This window comes from Poecile atricapillus, chromosome 12 (genome assembly GCF_030490865.1).
Source record: "Poecile atricapillus isolate bPoeAtr1 chromosome 12, bPoeAtr1.hap1, whole genome shotgun sequence".
NCBI lineage: Eukaryota > Metazoa > Chordata > Aves > Passeriformes > Paridae > Poecile > Poecile atricapillus.
In genome coordinates, this window is record NC_081260.1 from 14,969,007 (window position 1) to 14,992,796 (window position 23,790).

General features: G+C 43.9%; 1 protein-coding gene across 2 annotated transcripts in view; it reads right to left on the reverse strand.

The window, feature by feature from the left end:
- Positions 1-1,014: 1,014 nt before the first annotated feature.
- LOC131583735 (fibronectin type-III domain-containing protein 3a-like) overlaps positions 1,015-23,790 on the reverse strand; it is a 38,936-nt gene continuing 16,160 nt past the window's right edge. For both annotated transcript variants that reach the window (XM_058848144.1, XM_058848145.1), the window contains 24 exons: positions 20,795-20,870; positions 19,863-19,939; positions 18,125-18,362; positions 16,939-17,211; positions 15,990-16,045; positions 14,738-14,892; positions 14,418-14,477; positions 13,201-13,339; positions 12,321-12,374; positions 11,524-11,645; positions 11,260-11,434; positions 10,610-10,696; positions 10,142-10,280; positions 9,572-9,640; positions 9,158-9,276; positions 8,950-9,055; positions 8,185-8,360; positions 7,600-7,713; positions 6,928-7,077; positions 6,326-6,606; positions 5,626-5,838; positions 4,939-5,105; positions 4,120-4,241; positions 1,015-3,498 (listed from right to left, as the gene is read on the reverse strand). In XM_058848144.1, coding sequence (XP_058704127.1) covers positions 3,181-3,498; positions 4,120-4,241; positions 4,939-5,105; positions 5,626-5,838; positions 6,326-6,606; positions 6,928-7,077; positions 7,600-7,713; positions 8,185-8,360; positions 8,950-9,055; positions 9,158-9,276; positions 9,572-9,640; positions 10,142-10,280; positions 10,610-10,696; positions 11,260-11,434; positions 11,524-11,645; positions 12,321-12,374; positions 13,201-13,339; positions 14,418-14,477; positions 14,738-14,892; positions 15,990-16,045; positions 16,939-17,211; positions 18,125-18,362; positions 19,863-19,939; positions 20,795-20,870 — 3,486 coding nt within the window. In that variant the 3' untranslated portion in view covers positions 1,015-3,180. The remainder of the gene's footprint in view (positions 3,499-4,119; positions 4,242-4,938; positions 5,106-5,625; positions 5,839-6,325; positions 6,607-6,927; positions 7,078-7,599; positions 7,714-8,184; positions 8,361-8,949; positions 9,056-9,157; positions 9,277-9,571; positions 9,641-10,141; positions 10,281-10,609; positions 10,697-11,259; positions 11,435-11,523; positions 11,646-12,320; positions 12,375-13,200; positions 13,340-14,417; positions 14,478-14,737; positions 14,893-15,989; positions 16,046-16,938; positions 17,212-18,124; positions 18,363-19,862; positions 19,940-20,794; positions 20,871-23,790) is intronic.

Genomic DNA, 23,790 nt, shown 5'->3' on the forward strand with positions numbered 1-23,790 from the left:
TCCCTGTCTGACAGACAAGATGAGCTTTAAGGTCTGTCCCGACCCAACCCATTCCACGATTCTATGAAATTTCACTGGGAATTCCTTCCCGGACAGGAACTGTTGAAGTGTTCAGGGTGCAGCCATGCAGAGCCCTGGCACAAGGACAGCCTTTGTTGTTGGGAGGTGTCCAAATCTGCAAGAACAACCCCAGCCAGAGCTTCTGCCTCTTGGAAAGGGCAGCAGGAATCTCCCTAATGTCAGATCTGGGATTTTCTGGACAATGCAGTGCCTGTGCTCAGCTCTGACCTTTCCAGCACCAATCCCACACTATTTGGCTCCACAAAACTCTGGGTTTTGAGTAGTCCTTGGGAGCAGAACTGCAAAGAGCTCCAAGGAGGGGGAAGAGGTTTGTTTTATAGATGATACCTGTCTCACTTCTGCTAGAGCCCCATTCCCAGGTTCTGGAGGAATTCTGAGGACCGTGGCAGGACACATCCTGCTTCTGGGTGTCCCTGCTCCCTTTGGCTCTGCTTCCCAGAGCCTTCCCTTAGGATTCCCTCACTGGCCCCCACTCCCCTTGCCTCCTCCACCCCAGTGTCTTCCAGCTCCTCATCCCTGAAGTGCTACGTTTATCCAGGCTATGTGTCCAGCTGTCGCCTTGGGAATGATGGTCAAAGAAAGCCTTTCCCATCTTACCTTCATCAGATGATTCAGGCACTGTCAGGAGAAATTCCACACTCAGCAGCAAATGCTGGGCAAGAGCTCAAGGGGGAAAGGCCGTGAGTCAACACAAAATGATGGAAAATTTGTAATCAGCCCCAAATGATTCAATTTTCAGTATCAAAGAACTGGTCTACCTCACCTGGGAACTGCAGGTTCTTCCTGCAGAGTGAGGAGAAATGGAAGTGATATTCCAAGGGTCCCGAGTAAATTCAGCTCTTGATGACAACTGAGCGCGTTCCCTTCCCTTAAATTACACATGACACAAGTGAGACTGAATCCCACAAAAGCACAGGAGCACGGAGTCAAATCTGAATACATTTGTATTATTTATTGGCTGTATTAAATATATTATCTATTTGATAGTTACAATTTAGTAATACAATGCATGGCAGCTTTAACATATGTTTGAGATACCTCAAAAATGACAACACAAGAAAACTGAAGATGCCTAAAATACATTAATGCCACGAGGGTACATCCTTCTGGAATGGACAACAGCTGATGGAAAATCTGTATTGCAGTATAAATCCTGAATATTTTCTGGAAATATGAGCATTTTGTGGCAACTACAAAAGGATTCAATTTCATTTTTTTAGCAGTGGTGACCTGTTAGTATTTACTCTGCCATCCTAGTTTCAGGATTATTATTGCCAAATAAACCTCTACAAGCTGGTTCTAAGGAGTTAAGAAAGAACCCTTTGGCAACGGAGATTTGCTGCAGGCAGTTTATCTGCTAAAGGGAGACTATGAGGAAAATAAAGACAGATTGTAAACTCTTCTGCAAACTAGAGACTAATATCTGTATAAAACTCTGACACTGGAGGGAGAGATTTCTATGATATAATAAATGATTAACTTAAAGTTCTGCTACAAGTAGAACAATACATTCAAACATACATTTTTGTTTCTTTCCAGGACTTTTAATCAAAATAAATAGAGTACAAAAATGAAGAGTATGTTTTGAAAAGATTAATTTCAGATTGCACCATCAATCTACTGTGAAGAGGATTAAGTGATACTAGGTCATAATTTAGGTTTTCCACATCTGAAATACAACACAATGCCTCAAACTCTAACACAACGTTATTCCTCAACTGCTGTAGGAGAAAGACCCTTAAAAGTGATTAATTAATTACTGGAAACACATCGCCTGTAGCTCTGTCACATCCACCCTCCCACCCACAAGTGCATCGCTCTGATGGCCAAAGTGGAGCCACAGACTTTGCAAAATACCCTAAATCTACTATTCTGTGGCATGTTCCAAATGCTGTTGGCAAGACCCATCCTGAAACCTTGGAAATTTGTGAATTCCAGCTTTCAAAAGCTTTGATCTAATGGAGCCAGGAGCTGTCAGGCTCCTCCTCAGGGATTCACAAGCAGATGGAACACAACAGTCAAATGTAGTGCACAGTGTCCACAAAAATATCCCCCAGCCGACCAGGACGAGTTTCAGACAAGTTCATAGCAGGCTGAACATTCCCAACAGGAAAACCATGGAATGTGAAGCTGCTATCACTGGGATAGCAAGTTTAAAACATTGTATAAACGTTAGCTAAAAAGAGTTCTCTCACGTACAATTTGCTCGTTGGGGTTAAGTTAGAAGGGCACCCAAAGCAGGCTGAACTTTTATTTTTTAGGTTAATAATAGTACAAAAACATTTGCTCAGTTTGAGCCAAATAGTGTAACATTTATCATAAATGCACTCTTTCTCCTTAAAGACAACTCCTGTGCTGTTCTGAGCACGCTGCACAGGGAATTACTTTTCTCTCAGGCACTGAGAGTGAAATGTGGATTGGGCCAAAGCTGCTCAGGACAGCAGGAACATTCCGGGCAGAGCCTTTCCTGGGCATCCCGGCTGAGCGCCACGTCCTGCTGGCATTGGTTTGGATTAAAACCCTAAAAAACCCTGGCACCCTCTACTCCAACACTTGAAATGATTATTACTGAATCCCAAGTATTAAAATAACTGTAAAGTAGTAATATCACTAAGTCAATATTCTGCTTTCCTTCTACAGTCTAGTAAATGTGGTATGCTCTAGTAGGCTCTGCAGTTCTGCTCTAAGCTCAAGCACTTGTGCTGCTGGATTTCATGGATATCAAACTACAGCAAAACCTGATGGAACAGCCATCGCCTCCCGCTGCTCTGGTGGTGCTGGGAAAGGACTGTTCTAGCAATGCCTTCCCTCTCCAACTGGCTGGGATGGGGAGAGAGGAGGAGCGTGCACACCCCCCCAGTGTGCACCGTAAGGCAGCTGAATGCTGTTCTCTAACAGCTCACCCTGATTGCAGAGGCCCCAGGATCACCCTTTCTACAGGAAATCTGTGTCCAGCATTTGGAAAGGATCTGCCGAGCCAGCCCCAGCAGCAGGAGCGGGAACGCACGGAGCGAGGGGTTCCCAGCTAGGATTTCATTGAACTACCCATAAATACCCCAGAGAGCTCTGTACAGACAGCTGAGCGGGGCCAGCTCTGCCCTACTTGATGACGAAGTACTGGATGACCACGGCGAAGAGGATGGCGACCACGGCGAAGCCGCAGAGCAGCGCGACGGCGATGACGCGCTCCTCGCGCAGCCGCTTGCCGCTCTGCGCCAGCTCGGCGCCGGCCGGGGCTGCGGCGGGGCCCGGCTCCCGGCGCTGGCAGCAGAACACGCTGCTGGGGCTGTAGGGGCCGTAGAGCTCCGGGCAGCCCGGCAGGTCGTGGCACTGGCGGCCGGCGCAGACGCGCGCGCGGTACTCACAGTTCGTCTGCGCGGCCGGCAGCCGGAAGCACGGCTCGGGGCCCTTGTACACCTGGCAGGAGACAGGAGCCACTTCAGTCAGGAGCACCTCGCTCAGCAGCAGCACCTGCAACTGCCTGTCCTGCTCCAGGGGTGTGTGCAGTGCTGGGCACAGCCTGGAGCTGCCCTCCTCTCCCCAGTTTCATAAAATCCCAGCTTAGATCTCTGGATAATTCACAATTCATTGAAGTTTCCTGCCACACCCCACACTGAGGCCTCACCTGGGCTGTGAGGCTCAGAAAGGAGAAATAAAAAACATCCCGCATTTTCTTCCTTAAAGCTCCTCCACCAAAGCAGACTCTCTGATTAGCTGAGGCAGTGGCACCACACACCATCAGGATTAAGAATCAAGAGCCAAAGGAATTGTTGGGAGAACACGACAAACCAGTGCCCACCCACTCCACACTCTCTGAAATGAGAACTCATTCACCTGTCACCTCCCCAAACAGAATTTAAACCTTCAAATCATAGTATCACAGCATAGTTTGGGTCAGAAGGGACCTTAAAGCCCATCTCATCCCACCCTCTGCCTTGGGCAGGGATACCTTTCCACAAGAAATATCCACATCTTTTTTTTGGTAATAATTTTTCCCAGTAAAAATCCCTCACATTCCCAATGCTGCATTAAAGGTACCTGATCAAACTCTCTGCCAGCAGCAAGTTGAAGGATGTAAACAATGGAATCTCCTTTCATCGGCTGTAGAGGCTCCCATGTGATTTCCAAAGTGTTTTCTTCCAGCTGAATCACTTTGGGTGCTGGAAAATAGAGTGATTTGTTGGTGTTTTAGAAAAAGAACAATGGTCTCTACAAATGTACAGCTGTCATGCCTAGAGGCAACTCATTCCAATGCAATTCAGCAATTAAAGCAATTCAGATTTGTTTCTTTCTTTTTATTCTCTTTGATGACATGAGCTTAAAAAATGATCATTGTTACATGTAGGTTACACTTGCTGATCTTTTTGAGCTGCCAGGATGAGCCCATGTTTGTAAAGAGGAGCAGCACTTTCAAGTCACTACAGAACCCAGCATTTCTGTCCATGTGCAGAGCTGAAATGATGTTCTAACTATGGTTCAGTTAATTAGTTGTGCTTCAGGCACTCAGCACTCTGACCTTCACAGTGACTTCAAAGATGACCTTTCACATCCATGTTAAAAAGTGAAGGTCAGAGGAATTAACTGTGCCCTCACTCGCCTACACTCTGCTGTAACTTTGATAGATAACCCTGCAAAATGCCTTTCCAGCTGAGCCAAGGCAGGAATGCTCAGTTCAGGGATGGAAGAGCTGCAGTGCAGGAGGTGATGACAACAAAAAAAGCCTTTTTCACACCCAGACAAAGCCCCTCAGAGCGAGTTTGTGTCTCTGTCCCTGCAAAGACTGGCTGAGGGTCAGTTGTAGGATTCAATCCTACCAATCAGTGGCTTGCAGCAGTTGCCAGGGCAGTGCCAGCTCACCTTTGAGAGGTGCAGGTGGAGACTTGGTGGTGGTGAAAGCACAGACCTCTGAGAAGGCTCCTTCCCCAGCATCGTTGTACGCCTGGATGCGGAAATGGTACGTGGTGGATTCGCTGAGCCTCTGCACCTTGTAGGTGTGACAGGGACCATTATAGACTGTCACAAACCTGGGGGACACAGAACACACACAGGGTTACCCAGCAATCACCAACGTGTAGGGCAGTGTCAGACCTGAAACACTCGGATTTGAGTTAAGGACAAAAGTGATGCTGCATTCCGGGTGTCCCAGGCCTCTTCCCACTGAGGCTTCAGGGCCCAACTCCTCTGAATCAAGAGAAAAACCCTTGAATATCTAAAATAAATTGAAATTTCCATTTGAAGAACAGCTGGCCAACCCCTGTTTCTTATATGCAGACCAGACTTTGTTTTGAATGTCCAGAAATAACCCTGCCAGCACAGGACAATGCTAAGGTATTTATTCTTTAAATCGTATTTACTGTTTACAAGCAGCACAAGTGCAAGTCTTTGACAGCATTTCTGGTTGAAAGATGAGATGCAAAACTTCCAAAGGGCAAACTCTGGGACGCCCAAATGACTCAGTGGTGCAAACAGAACAGAGAATAACATAAAACACCTTAAAAAACTTGACATGAAGGGGTAAGAACACAAGATCGTTAATGGTCTCACCTGCCAAACCTGTCCTCCATCTGCAGGTTGAACTGAGTAGGGTTGGGAATTAAAGCTCTGCTGGGCCCTTCTCCCCATTTCAGTTTAAGGCTCTGGTAGCTGAAGACCACACATTCCAGGTGGGGAGGGTCAGGAGGTAGTGGTTTGGTTTTGGCTTTCATGGAATGACTGAAAGGACCGACTCCAAAGCTGTTGATGGCCTGTATCCTGATCCTGGGAATGGGAGAGAACAGCCACATGGTCAGGAAAGTGCTGGGAAACAAAGCACAAAGAGTTAAAAAGGGTACAGAGTATAACTCCAAAGAGTAAATTAAGATACAATTAAGATACAGTTAGAAATTAAATCTGAACTCAGCTTTCCAAGCTTAACCAAGACTGAGGTCACAGGAACCTCTGCTCTGCTCTTACCTGTCCATCCATCTTCTTCTGGCCACACACCTGAGCATCCCAGAGAAAAATTCTAAACCCAGGAACCTTAAAGTCTTGGCTTTGAGACAGAATATGAACCTTAACACCAACCACGACCTCACTCCTGCCAACATCATGCTTGGTCTGGATATGACAATTTTAGGAGTGTCTTTTTGGAGCTGCAGGGAATTAGCCAGTCTGTAAGCTGCATGAAAAATTGCTCTAAAAATTTAAAGCACTACCCTCAAAGGACTTTTAAATCCTAGAAATGTGATTTCAGAATAATTCTTACCTGTACAGGGTGTCAGGCAGCAGATTCTCAAGGACATGGGTTGTGTTTCTCCCCACAGTGACCAGCTGCTTCTCCCCATACTCGATGTTGTACCCTGTGATCTCTGCCCCGTGGCAGCAGGGCTCTTCCCACTGGATTGCAAGGCACGTGGAGAAAGGAGGGGAAATTTCCATCTGATCCTCTTCAAGTAAGTGGAGCACGGCCACGGCTGCGGGCACTGATGGAGGCGTGGTCACCATGCCCGTGTCCCCAAACAGCCCCGCCCCAGCCACGTTCACAGCCTGAAAGACACCACACAGGAGTTACCAACTCTGTTCACGGCTCTCACAGCCTCCTGTGTGTTCTTAAAAGCAACACGGGAGAGAGTGGAAAATCACCTGAATAATTTGTCAACAGGGCAAAGCATCTGGTATTTCACAGCACACTGCATTTAAACTTTTCCAGATTCAGGGAATGAGGAGGGACTGGGGGACAAGGGAAGTGTTTTTCCCAATTACCTTCTCTATTGCATGAGCAGGTGACAGCACATGACTTTATTCCTCTCTAGCTGGAGTTTCTCCCCAAACTGCAAGTGCTCAGTGGCACCAAAAGGCTTTTCCTACCTGGACTCTGCAGTAATAGGTGGTTGCAGGTGTGAGCCCCTTGACCTCATAGCTCTGGCAGGGGCCAGTGTAGATGATGTGCATGGACCCCTCCACCTGGCCCCAGTCCAGCCTGTACTCGGTGATTTCTGCTCCGTTGCACGCCGGGCTCTGTGAGGTGAGGGAGAAATTCTGCTCAGCTCTTGCACTTACACACCCCCAGCACCCAGGGGGGAGCTCTGTTGCACCGAGACACTGGGTGAGAGTCACAGAAAACGTTGGAAAACACCTCCAAGATCATCAAATCCAACCTTTGGAAGCACTGGGGTTGAAACATTAGGTCTCTTCCAAGGGATTTTAAGTTAAAAGGTGACATGTGGCTGTAACACTACCACAGCTCACACCAGAATTTTGACTGACCCACAACCTCTTACCACTCAATTCACTATATATTAATTACCACACCATGAGGAGGATTAAATGCCACCCAATTTGTCCAGTTAAAACTGTAATTAATAACTCCCAAAGTTTACAAATCCAACACAGATATGTATAAAGAAATGGGCATAAAATATTAAAATATTCCACCTCTACACATCCTATTTCTCCAATCTCTCTGTATCATAAATGTGCCACTACAATTTTAAAAGCTAAACACTAATTTGGGTGGTACTGGAAGCCATCAACACCTACCTCCCACGAAACCACAGCACAAGTTGCACTTTTGCAGGTTATCAGGGGTTTGCAGCACTGCTCAGGGGGTCCTGGAGCAGTGCAAAGCTCTGCCTTCTCAGAGTGGGGGCCAAACTGCAGGAAAACAACACAGTATGAACACAGCAACAGCACCAGGGCAAGAACTGATGCACAAGTGTAGCAAACAAACAGTTTTTAACTTGACAGGGAAGTAAACAGCAGAGTTCAGGGCTCAGTTTCAGATTCCTTGCAGGTACTTGGCCCCCATTCCCACACCTCAGCTCCTCCCAGGGTTTTGTAACTCCTCCCTCCCCCAGGCAGGCTCTGCCTTCCAGCAGCAGCTGGGGACTGTTTCACAAAGACTTTTATGCCACCAACGCTTACCCCACACTTTTCCCAAGCTGGCACAGCTGGCACACACCCCTCTCCACACAACATCTGTAGAGCCTGAGCTCGGGGTAACCCACCCAGCATCTCTAAAGGCACAAACAACACGTTCACACCACACAGGCTACAAAATCCCCTCAGCACCATCTCTGCTGTCCCTTGTGTGAATCAGTGGGATGTGGTGAGTGCAGTGGTTACCCCGACTTTGTTCCCTGCCCGGAGCCAGAAGCTGTAGGTTCTCCCTGGGAGCAGGTTGGTCACTCCAAACTCAGCTGCTGGGCCCTGATAAACCACCCTGCGCTCCTCCTGCTCCGAGCTGGCCATCTCCAGGAGATACTCTGTGATCTCTGAGCCTCCATCCACAGCTGGGGGACCTGGCAAACAAAAAGAAATTGGATTTTCCTATTAATTTCTAAATTCCCTAAGTTAGGGCAGGCTCTTGTCATGTATATGAGCAGAAACACTTCATAAAGCTTGCTTTTTCCCCCCATGAAGCTTGCTTTTTCCCCCCAGGTACTGATAATTACTTTAAGATGGCCTTCATCAGGGTTTTTTTCATGTATTTTTTCTGTTTTCTTCACAAAACAGTGTTATCTTCATTAATTTTTGCTTATCTCCTTTGCTGATAACAGCAAGAAAACAAGAGTTGATTTTTAAATTGCCAAGCAGGTGTCAGTCATGAGCAGACAGGAAGCTTTCTTACTGGAAAATATTTATGTCTGCTTAAATCTTGCTGTATCACCCTACCAGAGGTGGGCAGAAGCTTTGGTCTTCTTAAAAAAACTCCCACAAAACAAACCAAAAACCCCATCCCAAGTTTAGGGTTTTAAGAAAAACCCTAAGGTCATGGGCAGCATCTCTGTATTTTTATTTTTACTTTTTTTTTCACCTGAAGAGTTCTCTAGAGTTTTGATTTGGATGATTGACATCAGAGCAGTGTTGTGATGCAGCTCTGGTGCTTACCCCACTGCAAAGTGATTTCCTTGGGCTTGGCTTTGCCCACCAGGGCCGGGGCAGGACAGGGCCCAGGGGGAACGGCCGCCGTCGTGACAGTCGTGACATCAGAGGCCTGCCAGGGACACAGATCATTGCAGAGCATAGACACAAAGCATTTTGCTAAAACATGAAGAGAAACGGTTTCCAGAAGCACCTTTCCCCTCCTGCTGCTCACCTGGCTCTCCCCACCTTTACTGGCACAGGACACCCGGAGTCTGTAGGAGGTGCCAGGCCTGAGGTGGTCACAGACGTGTTCCCGCTGGGCTCCGCTGTAAATGGGCTCCCACCTCGCTCCTGAGGAAAGGAAAAGCACTTTACCCTTTCAAAAACCTCACCTGAAAATACTCTCACACAATTATTAAGGCAGTCAAACCAGAGAATAAATTTGAAATGATTAATTATACAGAGAACATGTACAACACAATACACACATGTGAAATCAGAAGTGACTGCTGGAGTAAAGCATTATTTAAGCTGGAAAACATCTCCAAAATCCAAGTCTAAACCATGTCCTACATCTAAATGTGAATTAAATGCCTCCAGGGATGGAGACTGAGTACTGTATTGGTACACAAAGCTGATTCCTTACCAACTGATGCCTCGGAGATTTCCAGGAAGTATTTATAAATGTCTGATCCTCCATTATCCTTGGGGGGTTCTGAAAGAAATCAACACCTTAAGTTACAGAAGATTTATTATCAAGGCATTATTTTGTTACCAACTTTTCCAGTAAACATATCCATATTCATTCAAACAGAAAAGTCAACTAGCAAGAGAAACCAGTGTACTTAATTAGTCACAATATGTTTTTCAGAGCAATTTTCCTTCTATTATTAATCATGATTGTGTCAGGAAGAGTAACTGGGAAAACACTCCCAACTTCAGGTATCAGCTCTTATTTTTTAAGTGAACAGAAGAATTATTTAAACATCAGAGAAAACCCAGAGGGTATTATCACAGCAGTTACTGCTTCTGAAAAATGAATGAACACCAACAATGTGGTACCAGAGCCCCAGAATAAACCATTTTTGGGTAATGTTGAGTGTTTCTCCTGCAACAACAATACCTGCAGATAAATAATCAGCCTGAGTTCCCCCTCATTTAATCAGAGAGAGGCTGTCCACACCCCAGCAGCACTGGAACACCCCAAGGCACCTACCCCACGTGACTCTCACACTGTGGGGATGGATCTTGCCCTTTACAACAGGTTTACTCGGAGCTCCAGGTCTGTCAGGTTTGGTGCTGTGCTCCACCACCTCACTGGGACTGCTTTTTCCTTCACTGTTGTAGGCAAAGAGCTGTTGGAGGAGGGAACAGAATAGAAGATACATGGTTTATTTAATAACAGTAATATATGTTGATAATACATGAGGATTAAACATGCTGATGATTAAAAAAAAAATCTTCTATTAAAAACCCAACCAAAATAAAGACAACCATTTACACCAAAATTAGCTGGTACAAAAAATCTGATTTGTATTATTACTTCACCAAACCTGCTCTAACAACAGATAATTGTTGGGACAACAGGTGAATTCCTGCTGTCTCCATACAAAGCTGAAAAATTTGCTGGAAAATGCCAAAGCCAGGAAAGCACATGAAATTAGGAACAAACTATGGTACAAACCCTGAACTTATAGGATGTACTCCTCCTCAGGTTTCTTAAAGTGCATGAGAGCTCATCTCCATTGTACTGGGGCTGGAATCCATAGCCCTGGCAAGGAGGGGAAAAAAAGGATGAGCAGAGTCACTGATTTTTAAGGTGAGTAAATCACATTTTTTTAATCTCAAACTTCACTGCTGTGCCATGAATTCCACACAGTACTTTGTGCCATAAATTCCACACAATACTTTATCTCTGCCATGAATTCCATACAATATTTTATCTCTATCATGAATTCCATGCAGTATTTGATCCCTGTGCTATGAATTCCATGCAATACCTTGTGGCATGAATTCCATGCCAAGTTTTCTCTCTCTGCCATTAATTCCATGTAACGCTTTCCCTCTCTGCCATGAATTCCATGCAATACTCTCTGCCATGAATTCCATGCAATGCTTTCTCTCTCTGCCATGAATTCCATGCAATGCTTTCTCTCTCTGCCATGAATTCCATGCAATACTCTCTGCCATGAATTCCATGCAATGCTTTCTCTCTCTGCCATGAATTCCATGCAATACTTGCCAACCATTTATCGGAAGGTAAAAAAAAAGTTCATTTTTATTTCAGCACTATGAAGGAAGTTGCCACACAAAGCCCAACAGCCCAACACTTACAGAACCTTCTTCTTCCATGTCCAGGCTGTAGGTGAGGGAGTCATCCAAGGCCCCTCCTGCAGGAGGGCTCCATCCCAGGGCCATCCAGGTCACTCCTGCTTCCAGCAGCGCGGGCGGTGCCGGGGCCGGCGGCACCACCCCGGCTGTGCCAAACGTCACCGTCTCACTGAACCCACTGGGGAGGAGATTTTGAAGAAGGGTGAGCAGCAGCTGATGGAATCCAGGGGGAAATCCATCATTTGGTATCCCTGGGCTCCTGGTTACCTCATTCCAATGTCGTTTTTAGCAGCCAGTCTGAGGGAGTATCTTGTGGAGGGAGTGAGTTTGGTGAGCTTGTACTGCTTCAGGTGCCCGTAGTAACATTCCTTGAAGGGGCCATTCTTCCCCTGGAACACAGGGAGATCCAGAGTCACACCCTGATTCCTGCCAAAGACATCCTCTTCACTCTACATCTTCCTAAATCCCAGAATCTCAGACTGGTTTGGGTTGGGAGAGACATTAAAGCTCATCTCGTTCCATTGGCAGGGACACCTTCCACGAGAAATGCCATTTCACTCATTTAACAGTAATTAAAAAAGAAATTACTGAGCCTCAAGAATGCAAAATTTAATGCATCGTGGTCATCCTGAGTCTGCTGATGGTCACTCTGAGAAGTCTTGGTGATAAATCACATTAGGATTGAGATATCTGATTACTTTTGGTACTGTGGATTTGACAAAATGGTGATAAACCATTGAGCTGAAAACAAAACACATTCTGGAAGCTTTTTATCCCTTTGCATTACATCTCAGCAAGATGAGCTCAAGAGCTGAGGGAAATTTGTGACATGACCCAAAGATGCCAAATGCCCATGCATTTCATGAGAACACAGGAATTACTGATGCTCTGGATGACAAATGAGGCAATTTTACACTGTCCCCTCCCACTGATCATTTGTTCCTTTAAAACTGTCAGGACAGTTGTACCAAAATAGCTGCTGTACCTAAGCAAAGGGTATTTTTAAGTGTAATTGCTCTACAGATGTCATTATGATTTTTTTTTGGTACTAGAAAAGCTCTTACCTCATCCCATTCTAAAAGAAAATTAGTTATTTTGGAACCATTGTCATTTGAGGACTGAAAATAAAGAAACAATGAAAAAAAGAGTTAAAATCAAGTGGTTATAAATGTGTTTTATAAATATTACACATTGAATATTAAACTCCAACTGCCTTTTAATACAAGGCTGCTGTGCTGCTTCTTTTAGGTCTGATAGTTTAGAATAAGAATTTATAAATCGTTTTATTTTATAAATGAAGCAAATTATATTCTTAGAGTTCTTTTCCTTATGCCTTATACTGTGTGCTCATCACCTGCCTATGCAATCAAAAGGTTCACACAAGCAACATCTGACACATGAAATGGGAACTTCTTCATCTTATAAGCACAGATTCTACAAAAAATTTCACTAAAGTCATTTAGTTGGAACCATTTTTCAGCATGGTCCTAAGAAAAACATCAAAAACCAAGCAAACAGAGCTACTAATAAACCTTCACAGATACTGGTTATATTCACAAATCAGATTAAAAATAAGAATCTATAAAACCATCCAAAGAAATTTAGTCTGAATGGGTCAGAATAAAACATTAAGTCTTATCTATCATCCAGAACTCAAGCAAAGATTATATAAATAAAAATTCCTTTTTTCCTCTCTGCCAGTTCAGACGAGAAGAGCCCTGCCACCAACTCTGTCACACCAAAGCTGCAGGCAAGACACTCAGCAAACATTGAAAAAAAAAGAGAAAGGAAATTATTATTTCATTATCAATCTTCACTGAGCAACTTAAAAGGCAACACCTACAGCACATGTTGAATTCTTGAAAAAGCTAATTTAAATACACTGCACAGGAATCCAGCAGAGTGCTCTGCTCCCCTCCTCTCAGCCCCAGGTTGGGTTCTTACCTTCCACTGCAAGCTCAGGCTGTTTTTGGTTCTGTTAATCAGTTTTGGGGCAGCTGGACAGTCTGGCTCACAACTCTCTGTAGTGAAGCTCACCAGTTCTGAAATGGTTTCTTTGATGGAACTGCTGGTAGCTGAAACTCTAAACAAAGGGTAATTAATGATGTGGCTGTTGCACTGGCACCTGCAAACTGAAGGGAAGAGCTGGCAGCTTCAGGGATTTCATCCCAAGCAGTGGCTGCAGGGTGGGGGTCAGAGAGGTTCACCTGCTGACCCCACACCCATATTTCTCACCCTTCATTTACTCTGCCATTACTCTCTGTCACAGTGGAGATATTTAGTGCTGAAATACCTGTGGGATAGGGGATGAAAACTATGGCAGGTGCTCTCAGATGAACAGGATACCTGACTGGAAATGAGCCTTTTGCTAGAAACACCTTAAAATTCAAACACAGCCAACACTTGTGCAGGGGGATGAGCACTAAACAGGCTAAATCATAAAAATCACAATTTTCATAGGAATTGTTTCATGTTTTCAGCAGCCCTGCCCCTTTCTGTGGAAAATATAACCCACTGTGCAGGTGGAGCTGGGCCCAGCATTTCCCACACTCAGAACTCCTCCACAGCTTAAAAGCAGGATTTTGCTCCAGGGAAATCCTTGGTCTCATCTGCTCCAGTGCCCCAGCACTGAGTATGGCTCTTCCCAGTGCTCCCCTGGATTGCTTCACCAGCTGCTCTCTCCCTGGCCAGTCCAACACCTCCAGTCAGGATCATTTACTCCTGATCATCCCATCCCACTGCCCATTCCAGCCCATTCCCACTTCCCTGTTCGCACTGCTGCAGGTCAGACAAGCATCTCTGGAAATCAAGCTGACAACTCAGACTTTCAGATCCAATTCAAAAACTAAATTATCTCATTTACCACTGACTTCAGCCTACAACAATCTACAGAGTGTTGTTCTAAAAAGATACCAGCAGAGAATCATGTAAAGTTTGTAACTTAGAAATCTGATACAGAGAGGGTGGTAGGGAAGAAAATGAGGTGGTATTTTAATGAAATTAGAAGAGAAGTGGGAATTTAGATAGCAAACCCAATGTCCACAGCATGGTGTTTTTTCAGAGTATTCCTTAATTGTTTGTATCACCCCTTTTCCATGAAGCCACAAGAATCCTGGAATTCCCACATCCCCCAAAGCATTATTTCCTTCCCAGCAGCTTACCTGGCATGATAATCAGTGGCTGGTCTGAGATCAGGAAGTGTAATTGTTAATTCTTCCCCACTGTGAAAAGGCAAAAACAAACAGAAAGCAGAGTTACAGCTCTTCCTTAAACCTCAGGGCTCAAAGCTCATTGAAAAGCAAAACCACGTAGTGCACATTTAAGTTTCCCACTGTCCATGTATAACTCTTTAGTGACATTACTTAAAATTTATTTCATGTGAAGTAGGAAGGTCTGCAAGTCAACAAACAGCTCCTGATAGAGAGATTGCTGATTGGTTAATGGTTTAAACATTGTGCTTAAAGGAAGAAACTAAACTTACACATAGACAGATTTAAATTTTCCATTTTTACCACTGTTGGATATTGCTACTTCAAATGTAAATGCTGCTGGACTATGACTATGGCTCTCTCCATTCTGTGAACTAACTGGGAGATTCCAGGACAGAACGGCTGATCTTGCTTGTATATCAGAAACCTATTAAAAGCATAAATAATGCAAGTAAGTTTGCTTTCTGCAAGAAAAGGTTAATTAGTCAATAACATGGCGTCGCTAATTGGCCTAGGAAGCTCCTCACTGGAGGAATTGTTTCCCTTTGGAGTGGGAATATAAAGGCATTCTTTGGATTGCAATGATTTCCTCTTTTCATTTCTAAAGGCTTTCCATTCCAACACCAAACCAACACCACAATGGGGCAGGAAGAGAAAATTCCTGCATCAATGTTTCCATCACTCATTTGGAGCAAATGTTTAACTGGGGAGTCTTGGGCAGGACCCCGGATCAGATTAGGCACAGACATCTCATTTTCTGACAGCTCCCTCACACAATATTCAACCACTGATCCTAAGGACAAAGCACAGGCTTTGTTTGTAAAACTCAAAATTTCTTGTCTGATTTTTTTTTTTGCTGCTTAATTCCCACACTCCACATTCTCTCTGCCCAAGGCAACACAGCCCTGTGGTAGCTGAAAGCACAGATGTCAGAAGCAGCAGGGAAAAACTACTAAAGGAGCAAAAAACCCCTGAAAAGCTGGTGCAAAGGAACACAACCCCTGTTTGTTGTGTGGATAATGCAGAGAAGAGCTCATTAAACTTGCTCAAGATCAAACACAGACACTTTAATTACCCTCACCAGACTCCACCTTCCTAAGTAAGTCTCTAAATACTCAAATATTTGCTCCAGTTTCTCAATATAACATCAGAAGAGGATCTGTTGGTATAAATTTTATCCTCAACACTCCTAAATCCTCTCTGCTGAGTAAAGAATGGTTCCAAGAGTAGACAAACTTCCAAGAGTTTAGCAGGCCCCTGGTTTGCAAGGTAAAGCCCTCACATACACTGGAAAACTGCAACAGTGGAATATTCTGGGATTATGGGCTGGCACACTGAGAAATAGTGAATTTCCAGCATGGTTGCCCTTTCCCAGCTATAAACTCTGACAACTAAACTGTATTTACCTTCTCTATTAAAAAAATCAAACCATTAAGAACGAAGAAAAAGGGATTGATAAAACACACGTTATTTTATAGGAAGCACAGGCCCAGAAAATAATGGGATTTTAAGGCTAATACTTACGACTGGCTTGCCAATGCTCAAGTGAGTATCACATTTCCTGGATTCTGTGTCAGATTCTGCAATTTAAACACAAACCAGATTATCCCAAAGCCTGGGAGCAAACCCAGGCTGTTACCAAAAGGCCACCACGAGATGGAGTTGGCCTCAACAGGACTTGAACAATGGTTCTTATTGTGCAAAGTTCATTTCCCCTGTTTGTTTTGGCTGCGTGAGGGGCAGAAACACCAACTATCCAAAACCAACAGTGGTACAAAAACCCTTTTAGTACATCCTGCACAAAGGGGATCTTTTCCTAATGGAGCAGAAATAGGTTTTCTTTGACAACACAAAAACATTCCTCCAAAAATGAGAGGTGTTAAAAAAAATGACAATAAGATCTTATCTCTGCCTTATCTGTTTTCCAGGAATTTCTATGGCAAAACATTCCCAAGTTTGGAAGAAGCCTGACACTGTCTCAAAGCAAAGCAATGACAATGACACTGCACAAGGTTTTTAGTAATCACGAGGTATTAAAAAGCTGAAATTACAATTAATTAAACAACAGCTTCTACAACTGCTCAAGTTTTCATATTTCTTGAAGGTTTAAGTGACTCCTGGCTAACCAAAAACGACCACAAACAGTGACACCAGAAGTTCTGGAAGTAACTATGGGTCACCCTCAGATATTCAAGATCAGAATATTGATCTTTCCTGGGTCAGAAATGGCAGGAAAGTAAAAAGGTTTAAGATTAAATCTTTCTGAAGACCTTCCTTGATAAATATCAAATAAAAAACCTTAATATTCCAATGATTCCCAGAGAAAAAAAATCTAACCATAATGGATTTCAGGCTTCCTCTAATCCTGAACAGCCAAACGAATTTATAAATTCAGCTTTTTCAGAATCTGTTTTGCAATGAATTTATAGAAAATAAGAAAATAATTGAGATTTCCCCTGTCCATGCCACCTACCTCCCATCTCAGCCTCTGGAGTGCCCTTTGTTTTTCCTATCTGCTTCTGCTTTAGTGCTCCAACTGCCCCTTGCTGGCCCTTGCCATTCCCATTGGGAATTGTGGCATTGGAAGAACTAAGGACTTTATGTGGTGATGAGGGAGGGCTGTTCAGTTTATTGTTGGTGTGACCACTGGCTTGTCTGTCCTTTAGCCTCTTCTTGAGGTGTTCCTGCATTTTGAGACTCCTCTCGTCCCTCTGGATGAAGTTTGTCCTTCCATGGGAACGAGGTTCTGCAAAGAAGGGAGAAGTGATTTCATTATTCTGAATAATTCATTTGACACCTGAATCTACAAGCTGGAAAAATCACTAAAACCAAGCTAAAACCTGGAACTTCCCTGTGCTCGGTCAGTCTGGGAGTGCAGGGATTTTGGAGTTTTGGGGTCTTTTTAAACTGAATTTCTTGGGCCTTTCTCCTCTCAGCTGCCCCAGATCCTGCTTCACAGCTGCCTTTCTTCCCTGCTATAGGCACATTTTAAAAAAATTAAGCAAATTTAGGACCCAAACTGAATTTTTCCAACACAGCCTGAATGCTGTTTTACCCTAGAATGAGCCAAAATATGTAATTACCAATTTATTCTTGAGAGACAATGAATGGTTTTATCAAGTGTAATTTCTGTTTTAAGTCTTGATTATAAAATAAGGATTAGAGCTTGGTTTAATTCAACATAACCCTAGTCCTTCACTGATTCATTGCTTCATCGAGTTTTTAGAGTGGGTCTGCATGTCACCCTCCACTATAGATAATGACATTTTTTAGGTTATTTTTTTTCACTTTTTAGTCATATTTGGACTAAAAAAAAAAAAAAATAAAAAAATTCATGTATCAAATTAAGTTAATTTTCAATAATCTTCATGTCAAGGCTGTGACAAAACTCAGTGGGCAGAGTTTTAGGGAAAGGAGTTAAAAAAACCCGAAAAAACAGGGATGCAAGGAAAATACAACATTTCTTAGGTAAAAATTTGCATAATTCCTTGAAAACAAAGAATTCCGACAGAAAATTCAGAGGATACACAATCAAACTTTGCACTTGGTGAGTACCTGACCCACAGGGATGCTCTAAGTTAAGAGCAGAACCCCTGGGGATGAGTGGGGAGGCAGGGCCAGCTGTCCCTGCGGGGTTTGGGGCATTCCCAGGCTCTCACCTTGCTCCTGGAACACGTGTGGTGGTGGGGGCTGGTGCATGAACTGAGGTGGGAGCTCTCCTGTGCCGGGCACGGCGGGGAACACGGGGTGAGGAGGGGGTGGCAGCAGGGCATGGGGGTGGTGCATGTAATGGGGTACGTGGGGAGGAGGGGGAGGAGGAGGGGGATGCATGGAAGGATGGAATTCCCCCGAGTGGGGCACCACCACCACTCGCCGAACCCCGTTTTCTTCCACCACCTGCCGGGAAATGGGAGAAATCAACCGTGAGTCCAGAGACAATCCCATCAAATACTGTACATTTAACAAGGAATTTCCCTGCTCTGGGTCACACCCAGCATCTGACAGGCAGGGGTTTGTACACCAGGCTGGATTCCAAGGAAACCAGGAAGGTACTGCTGGGATAAAGTGGAGTTTGAGGCAGGCAGTCACACCAAAGTGCTGAACAATCACAAAATCCCAAGATGGTTTAGGTAGGAAAAGATCTTAAACTTCATCTCATCCCAGCCCTGCCATAGGCAGGGACACCTTCCACAGAACAGGCTGCTCCAAGCCCCATCCAAGCCTGTCCTGGAACACTTCCAGGGATGGGAGTCCACAACCTATTCACTCCTGAATTATTTCACTCCACTTTGGCAGAATCCAAGAGAACCAGCCCTGGGCACCTCCAGACACTGGGAACACAAAGTTATCACCTCATCTAACAAGAACAGTCCAGGTAACTCAAGCTCTGATTTAGAGCTGCTTTCCAACTTGTCAATCCCTGTCACAACAACCAAGGGAAAACAACCCAACCCTGCTGGTTTCAGGTGACAGCAAACACAGAACAAATAAATGTGGTTTTCAGGCTGAGCAGCTCAGCGCTGCCAGGGCTTTGCCCACTGTTTGCACTGAGGGATCCATTTCACAGGGATCAGAAATTATCTGGGGGAAGCTTTCCTCAAGGTCTGCAGGGCTGAAGAGCAGAAGAAGCCCAAAATGCAGCTGTGTGCAAAAAGAAACTGTGTGGAGAACCCAAGAACTCACAGGTTTCAAACCTACTCAGAACACACCTGATTTTCAGCATTACTACAACGTGAGTTCCGTTGCCACATTTGGTTTTAATTATTTCATTTTAAAACCCATTAATTTAGAAATAAATCAGACAGGGAACTGGGAGTATCTCTGGTAACAACACGCAGGTCTGACCTGAACAACACCCAGGAGTGGAAAATCCATGGGAGTTGGAAAGCAAAGCTGGGAAAGCCCAGAGCCCTGCTCATTTCCCAAACAATCACTGGAATCGGTGTTTGCATCACCACCACACTCTGCACACTCTGCTCCAGCAGTGCTGGAATTTCAGGATATCAGGGCTGGTAAAGACAGGGGCACTGAAAACTCAGATAATTTTTTGTATTAAAATAGAAAACCTGCAGCCAGTTGGGACTGTTCACATGACCCAGCTTCACCCTGCAAACAGGACTGATGAAAAATAAACATGTGGATCCTGTTCATGGAGCTCAGACAGTCAATTCAGAGCTGCCCTTGTTATTAAAAGTATCTTTAACTGCTGGGAGTAGGATTAAAAAAATCCTGGAAACGGGATCAGACATTACTCAGAGAGGACAGAGCCCACAATAAAGTGAAACAGTTGGTAAGTTCAATGGAAAAATTAGCTTTTTTCACAGCTAAAATCACCAATAAATAATATTAAAAATTTCCCCAAAAACCACACTGCAAGAGAAGGAGAAATAAATGTACCTGAGATACGTAACCGGGAGGCACAAAAATCGGCGGCATGGAACCGTTTGGTGACATCATAGGGACATGTGCTGGACCTGGTGAGGACAAGGGACCACATTTTAACAACCAAAGCTTTTCCCATCTGGAGACATCTTTTTCCAAAGGTGGGAGCTCACCCTGGAGCCTGAAACATCAGGAATTGCATCCCATTCTCTGTTTGATTATTGGCTTTATCCCAAACACCACGCCTGGGCCAACAGTGTCTTTTCAATTGCACCAAAATATGTATTAATAATTTTAGCTCTTAATTTGTGACAGCTAAAACTCTGTATTCATGATGGCAAATGCAGGTGTTGGGATAAAGCTGATGTAGGAACCTCAAAAAAAATTTCAAATACATTATTTTTTTATGTTAAGCTCAAAGGAATTATTCCTGTAGGGCATTTGATGAAATGGAATCAGAATGGACATATTTTATATAATTAACATGTAAAATGGTAACAAATACTCCAAAAATGGAAATACTGATAAATTCAACTTGACTTACAGGAGATATTTTGCCCTGATTTCGGATTTTTACCCAGAAGGTAAAAAGGAATTTGCAGGCACAGAGTGAAGCAATGATTCCCCCACCTCAGAGCACAGGGAGGTCCCAGTGCCTGTTAAAGTTCTTTAAATTATTGTGGATTAAATGCCATAGAAATGATGTGTAAAGATCCTGGGAAGGCACTTAGTCAAGGATCACTGCAAACACATCTTTTGGAAATTAAATTCTGCAGGATGCAGGGAACCCTGGCAGCTTCCCAGTGCTGCCTCACTCGTGCTTGGATACAAACTGAAAAATCTGATTTATTCCAGTGCAGGAAATGCATCTGATATCACAGAAAAAACCCAGTGGAATAACCCTAGAACAAAAATATTTGGATTCAGGACTTGAGCTTTCCTTTTACCTTGAATGCACTGAATGTGTCCATCTTCAGTTGTAATTGTAAATGTTTCACCTGGGTTTACCTGGACAAGAATCACCTGCAGGAAACAGAACACAAAAGAGAGAGGTTGGGGGCTTTTTAAATTTTAGAAATTTTCTGGGGGAAAACCCCTTTTCTTTAGAGACAAACAACAACAGAGCTTTGGCAACCTTGGAGTCATAAAGGAAAATGGTTAGAATGATGGGTAGAATGAAAATATTTCTTCCTACTTTGACATAAAATCCTTGTATTTTTAATATGGTTACTCCCAAAAGTGCTTCACCTGATACACAGGAAATAAGCTTTTAATTTCAAATTTCACACTGCTTCTTCTGCTTTTACTGAGGCAATAATGACCTGAGATTCACACTGCATTCCAGGCTTTCCCCACCACCTCAGCCCTGCAGCTCCTGTGAGCCCAGGTGTGTTTTCCCTGTGGAAGGGATCCAAGCCCCAGTGACATCCTGCAGGTCCCTTAGGATGTGGCCATGTCCTCCTGCACACAAATCCAAGTGGATCTGGGCCAGGATCACTCCTCAGGCACTGCTGGGATCCCAAACCATCCCCTCATCCTGCCCCAGCCTCAGGGGAATTTTGGCAGCTTCACTTTACTGCAACATCTATGATATTCTACAGCTAATCCTTTAATAAAAGTGGGGTTTGGCCAGGTAAGAACTGCAGGTGCACAATTAAAATTCCACCCTGGTGACAGCCGGTGCTGATGTAAAAATTGAAATAAAATGTATTTGTTAAAGCAGCTGTGAAAATCAGTATCATTATCTTCCATTCCATTTTTATAAAGTATTTTTGCACTGTTCATGGAGTGACATTTGCAGCAGGTAGATGGGACCTGAAGAAATCACCTGGTCATTTAATTCCTGGTAAAATGAGCCACACATGACATTAATGACTGAATTTTTCTGTGCTGTTACATTTCCAGTGCTGGAGCTCCCTGAACTCCCCAGGCACCAGTTTCACTGCTCTCATCACTACAGACTCCAAGGATAAATGATAAATGCTATTTTAACGCTGGTTTTGCAGCTTCTGCATATTGGTGTACTAATCTTTGATTTTATTTTTCATAACCTCCCTTGTAGGGGAGAATTGATGCTCCTTGTACAGGAGAATATTACATTGGGTGGATGACTTGTTTCTGGATGTAAGTGAGCCACCAAAATCTCTGAAAAGGCCATTTAGGCACTCAGTAATATTTATTATGGTTCTAGGAGAGGGAGAGATGGCAGAGAATGCCTTTAGAAGTGGCATAATTTGCATTAATAATGAAATTTATGCAGATTTGTCACTTCAGAATGCAAGTGCAATTATGACTTCTAATGCTAATAAATGTCTTGGGGTAAAGGGAGAGAATTGGTGTTAATTGTTTAACAAAAACTGACAATAATGGGCTGGGGATTTACCAGAGCACAAGAAACAGGAAAAGGATTTGCTGTGGATCCAGGATTCCAGAGGCAGGGATTGACCGCAGGAAAAGGCCCATCTTGGAGGGCAAAACTCAGAGGCAAGAAAGGGATGGTTTTGAGAGATTCACAGCTTCTGAGGGTGGCACAACTTCAGAACAGGCTTCCATGAACTGCAGCTCTCAGAACCAGCTCAGGAAAACTGAGGGAAGGATCCGAGTGCTGCAACCACAGGGCTGCAGCAGCAGTTGGGAGCCTGGAATTCCAGGAATGCACAGGCCATGTCTTACAGCAGTGACTCACTGGAATTAATGAAGCAAATGCAGACCCAGCCACCTTCCAACAAGGAAAATTTCCAGGAAGCTGGAGCATTGTTGAGCCAAGTGAGACACGGGGAGTGCTGAGCCCCGGAGCTGCCAACGCCTCCAGGTGTCCTGAGCTCCTCTCCAGGGCTGGTGGCACCAGCACAGCCAAAACTGCTCAGCCACAGCTCTGGTTTTATCCCTTATTCACACACTCTTAGATCCAGAAAGCCTTTCAGAAAACTTCCAACTTTTGTTCTGAGTGAAATGGAACTAATGGATTAACTGGAATTGGCCAAACACACAGGTTTGATTGCTGGAAACAAATCACTCCACAATAATTAAGTATTAGCACTGTCCTCCACAGCACTGGCAGAGAAAAAATTCCTCTGCATTAATAAAGATTCTAAGTTGAGCCTCTCTCTAAAATATTCTATTTTAACTTCAAATCTGCTCTTCAAATGCATCTCTACAATACAACTCTATTATTTCCCCTTTTTTCTTTAATCTGTCTCCTCTAGGTCTCAAAAATGTCAGTGACTGTCACCTCCATGTCCCACACACAGCTCTGGGGAAAGGGGCCAATTAAATCTACTTGATCTCTTTTCCTCATGAAACCTGAACCACCTGAACCACCTCTCAGCTGGGCAGGGCTGAAATTTCACCTTCTACTGCCACAACTTCAAAAATATCTTGGAGACTTTGCTCATGTCCAGACACACTCATTATACGTCCACCTCCAGGGTCTGAGGCAGAAAGGGAAAGAGACTTTTTCTTTAATACAGTTCATTTTTCCAACCAGACAACTGAAACAACACAGTTTTCTCCTTCTTATCTGCAACAATGACAAATTAAAGGTGATTTCATCTAAACTTTCAGCATTTATGACCCACCAGACCTCAAAGGATGGGAAGAGCTCCCAGTATTTGTAGTACAACGCACTCAGCTCTTTCTGCTGAGCACTAAATTCCCATTTACTGACAATTTACACACACTTGGGCTTCAGAATTGTTCTGCTGTCACTTTTACCTGTATTTCTAATCCTACCAGGCACTTCTGAAAGGTTGTGTCCAATAAAGCTCTAAAGTTTCAACTAAATACACTCAGGTTTCACCACTGCACTGTAATTATTAATGAAGACACTTAAAACCAGGAAGCCAAGGTCTTTCCTTTCATTTTCCTGTAATAGATTTCCTCTGCAATCCCTTGCTAATCTTTATTCATTACTTCACAGGAGTTGCAAAACCTTTATTAACCC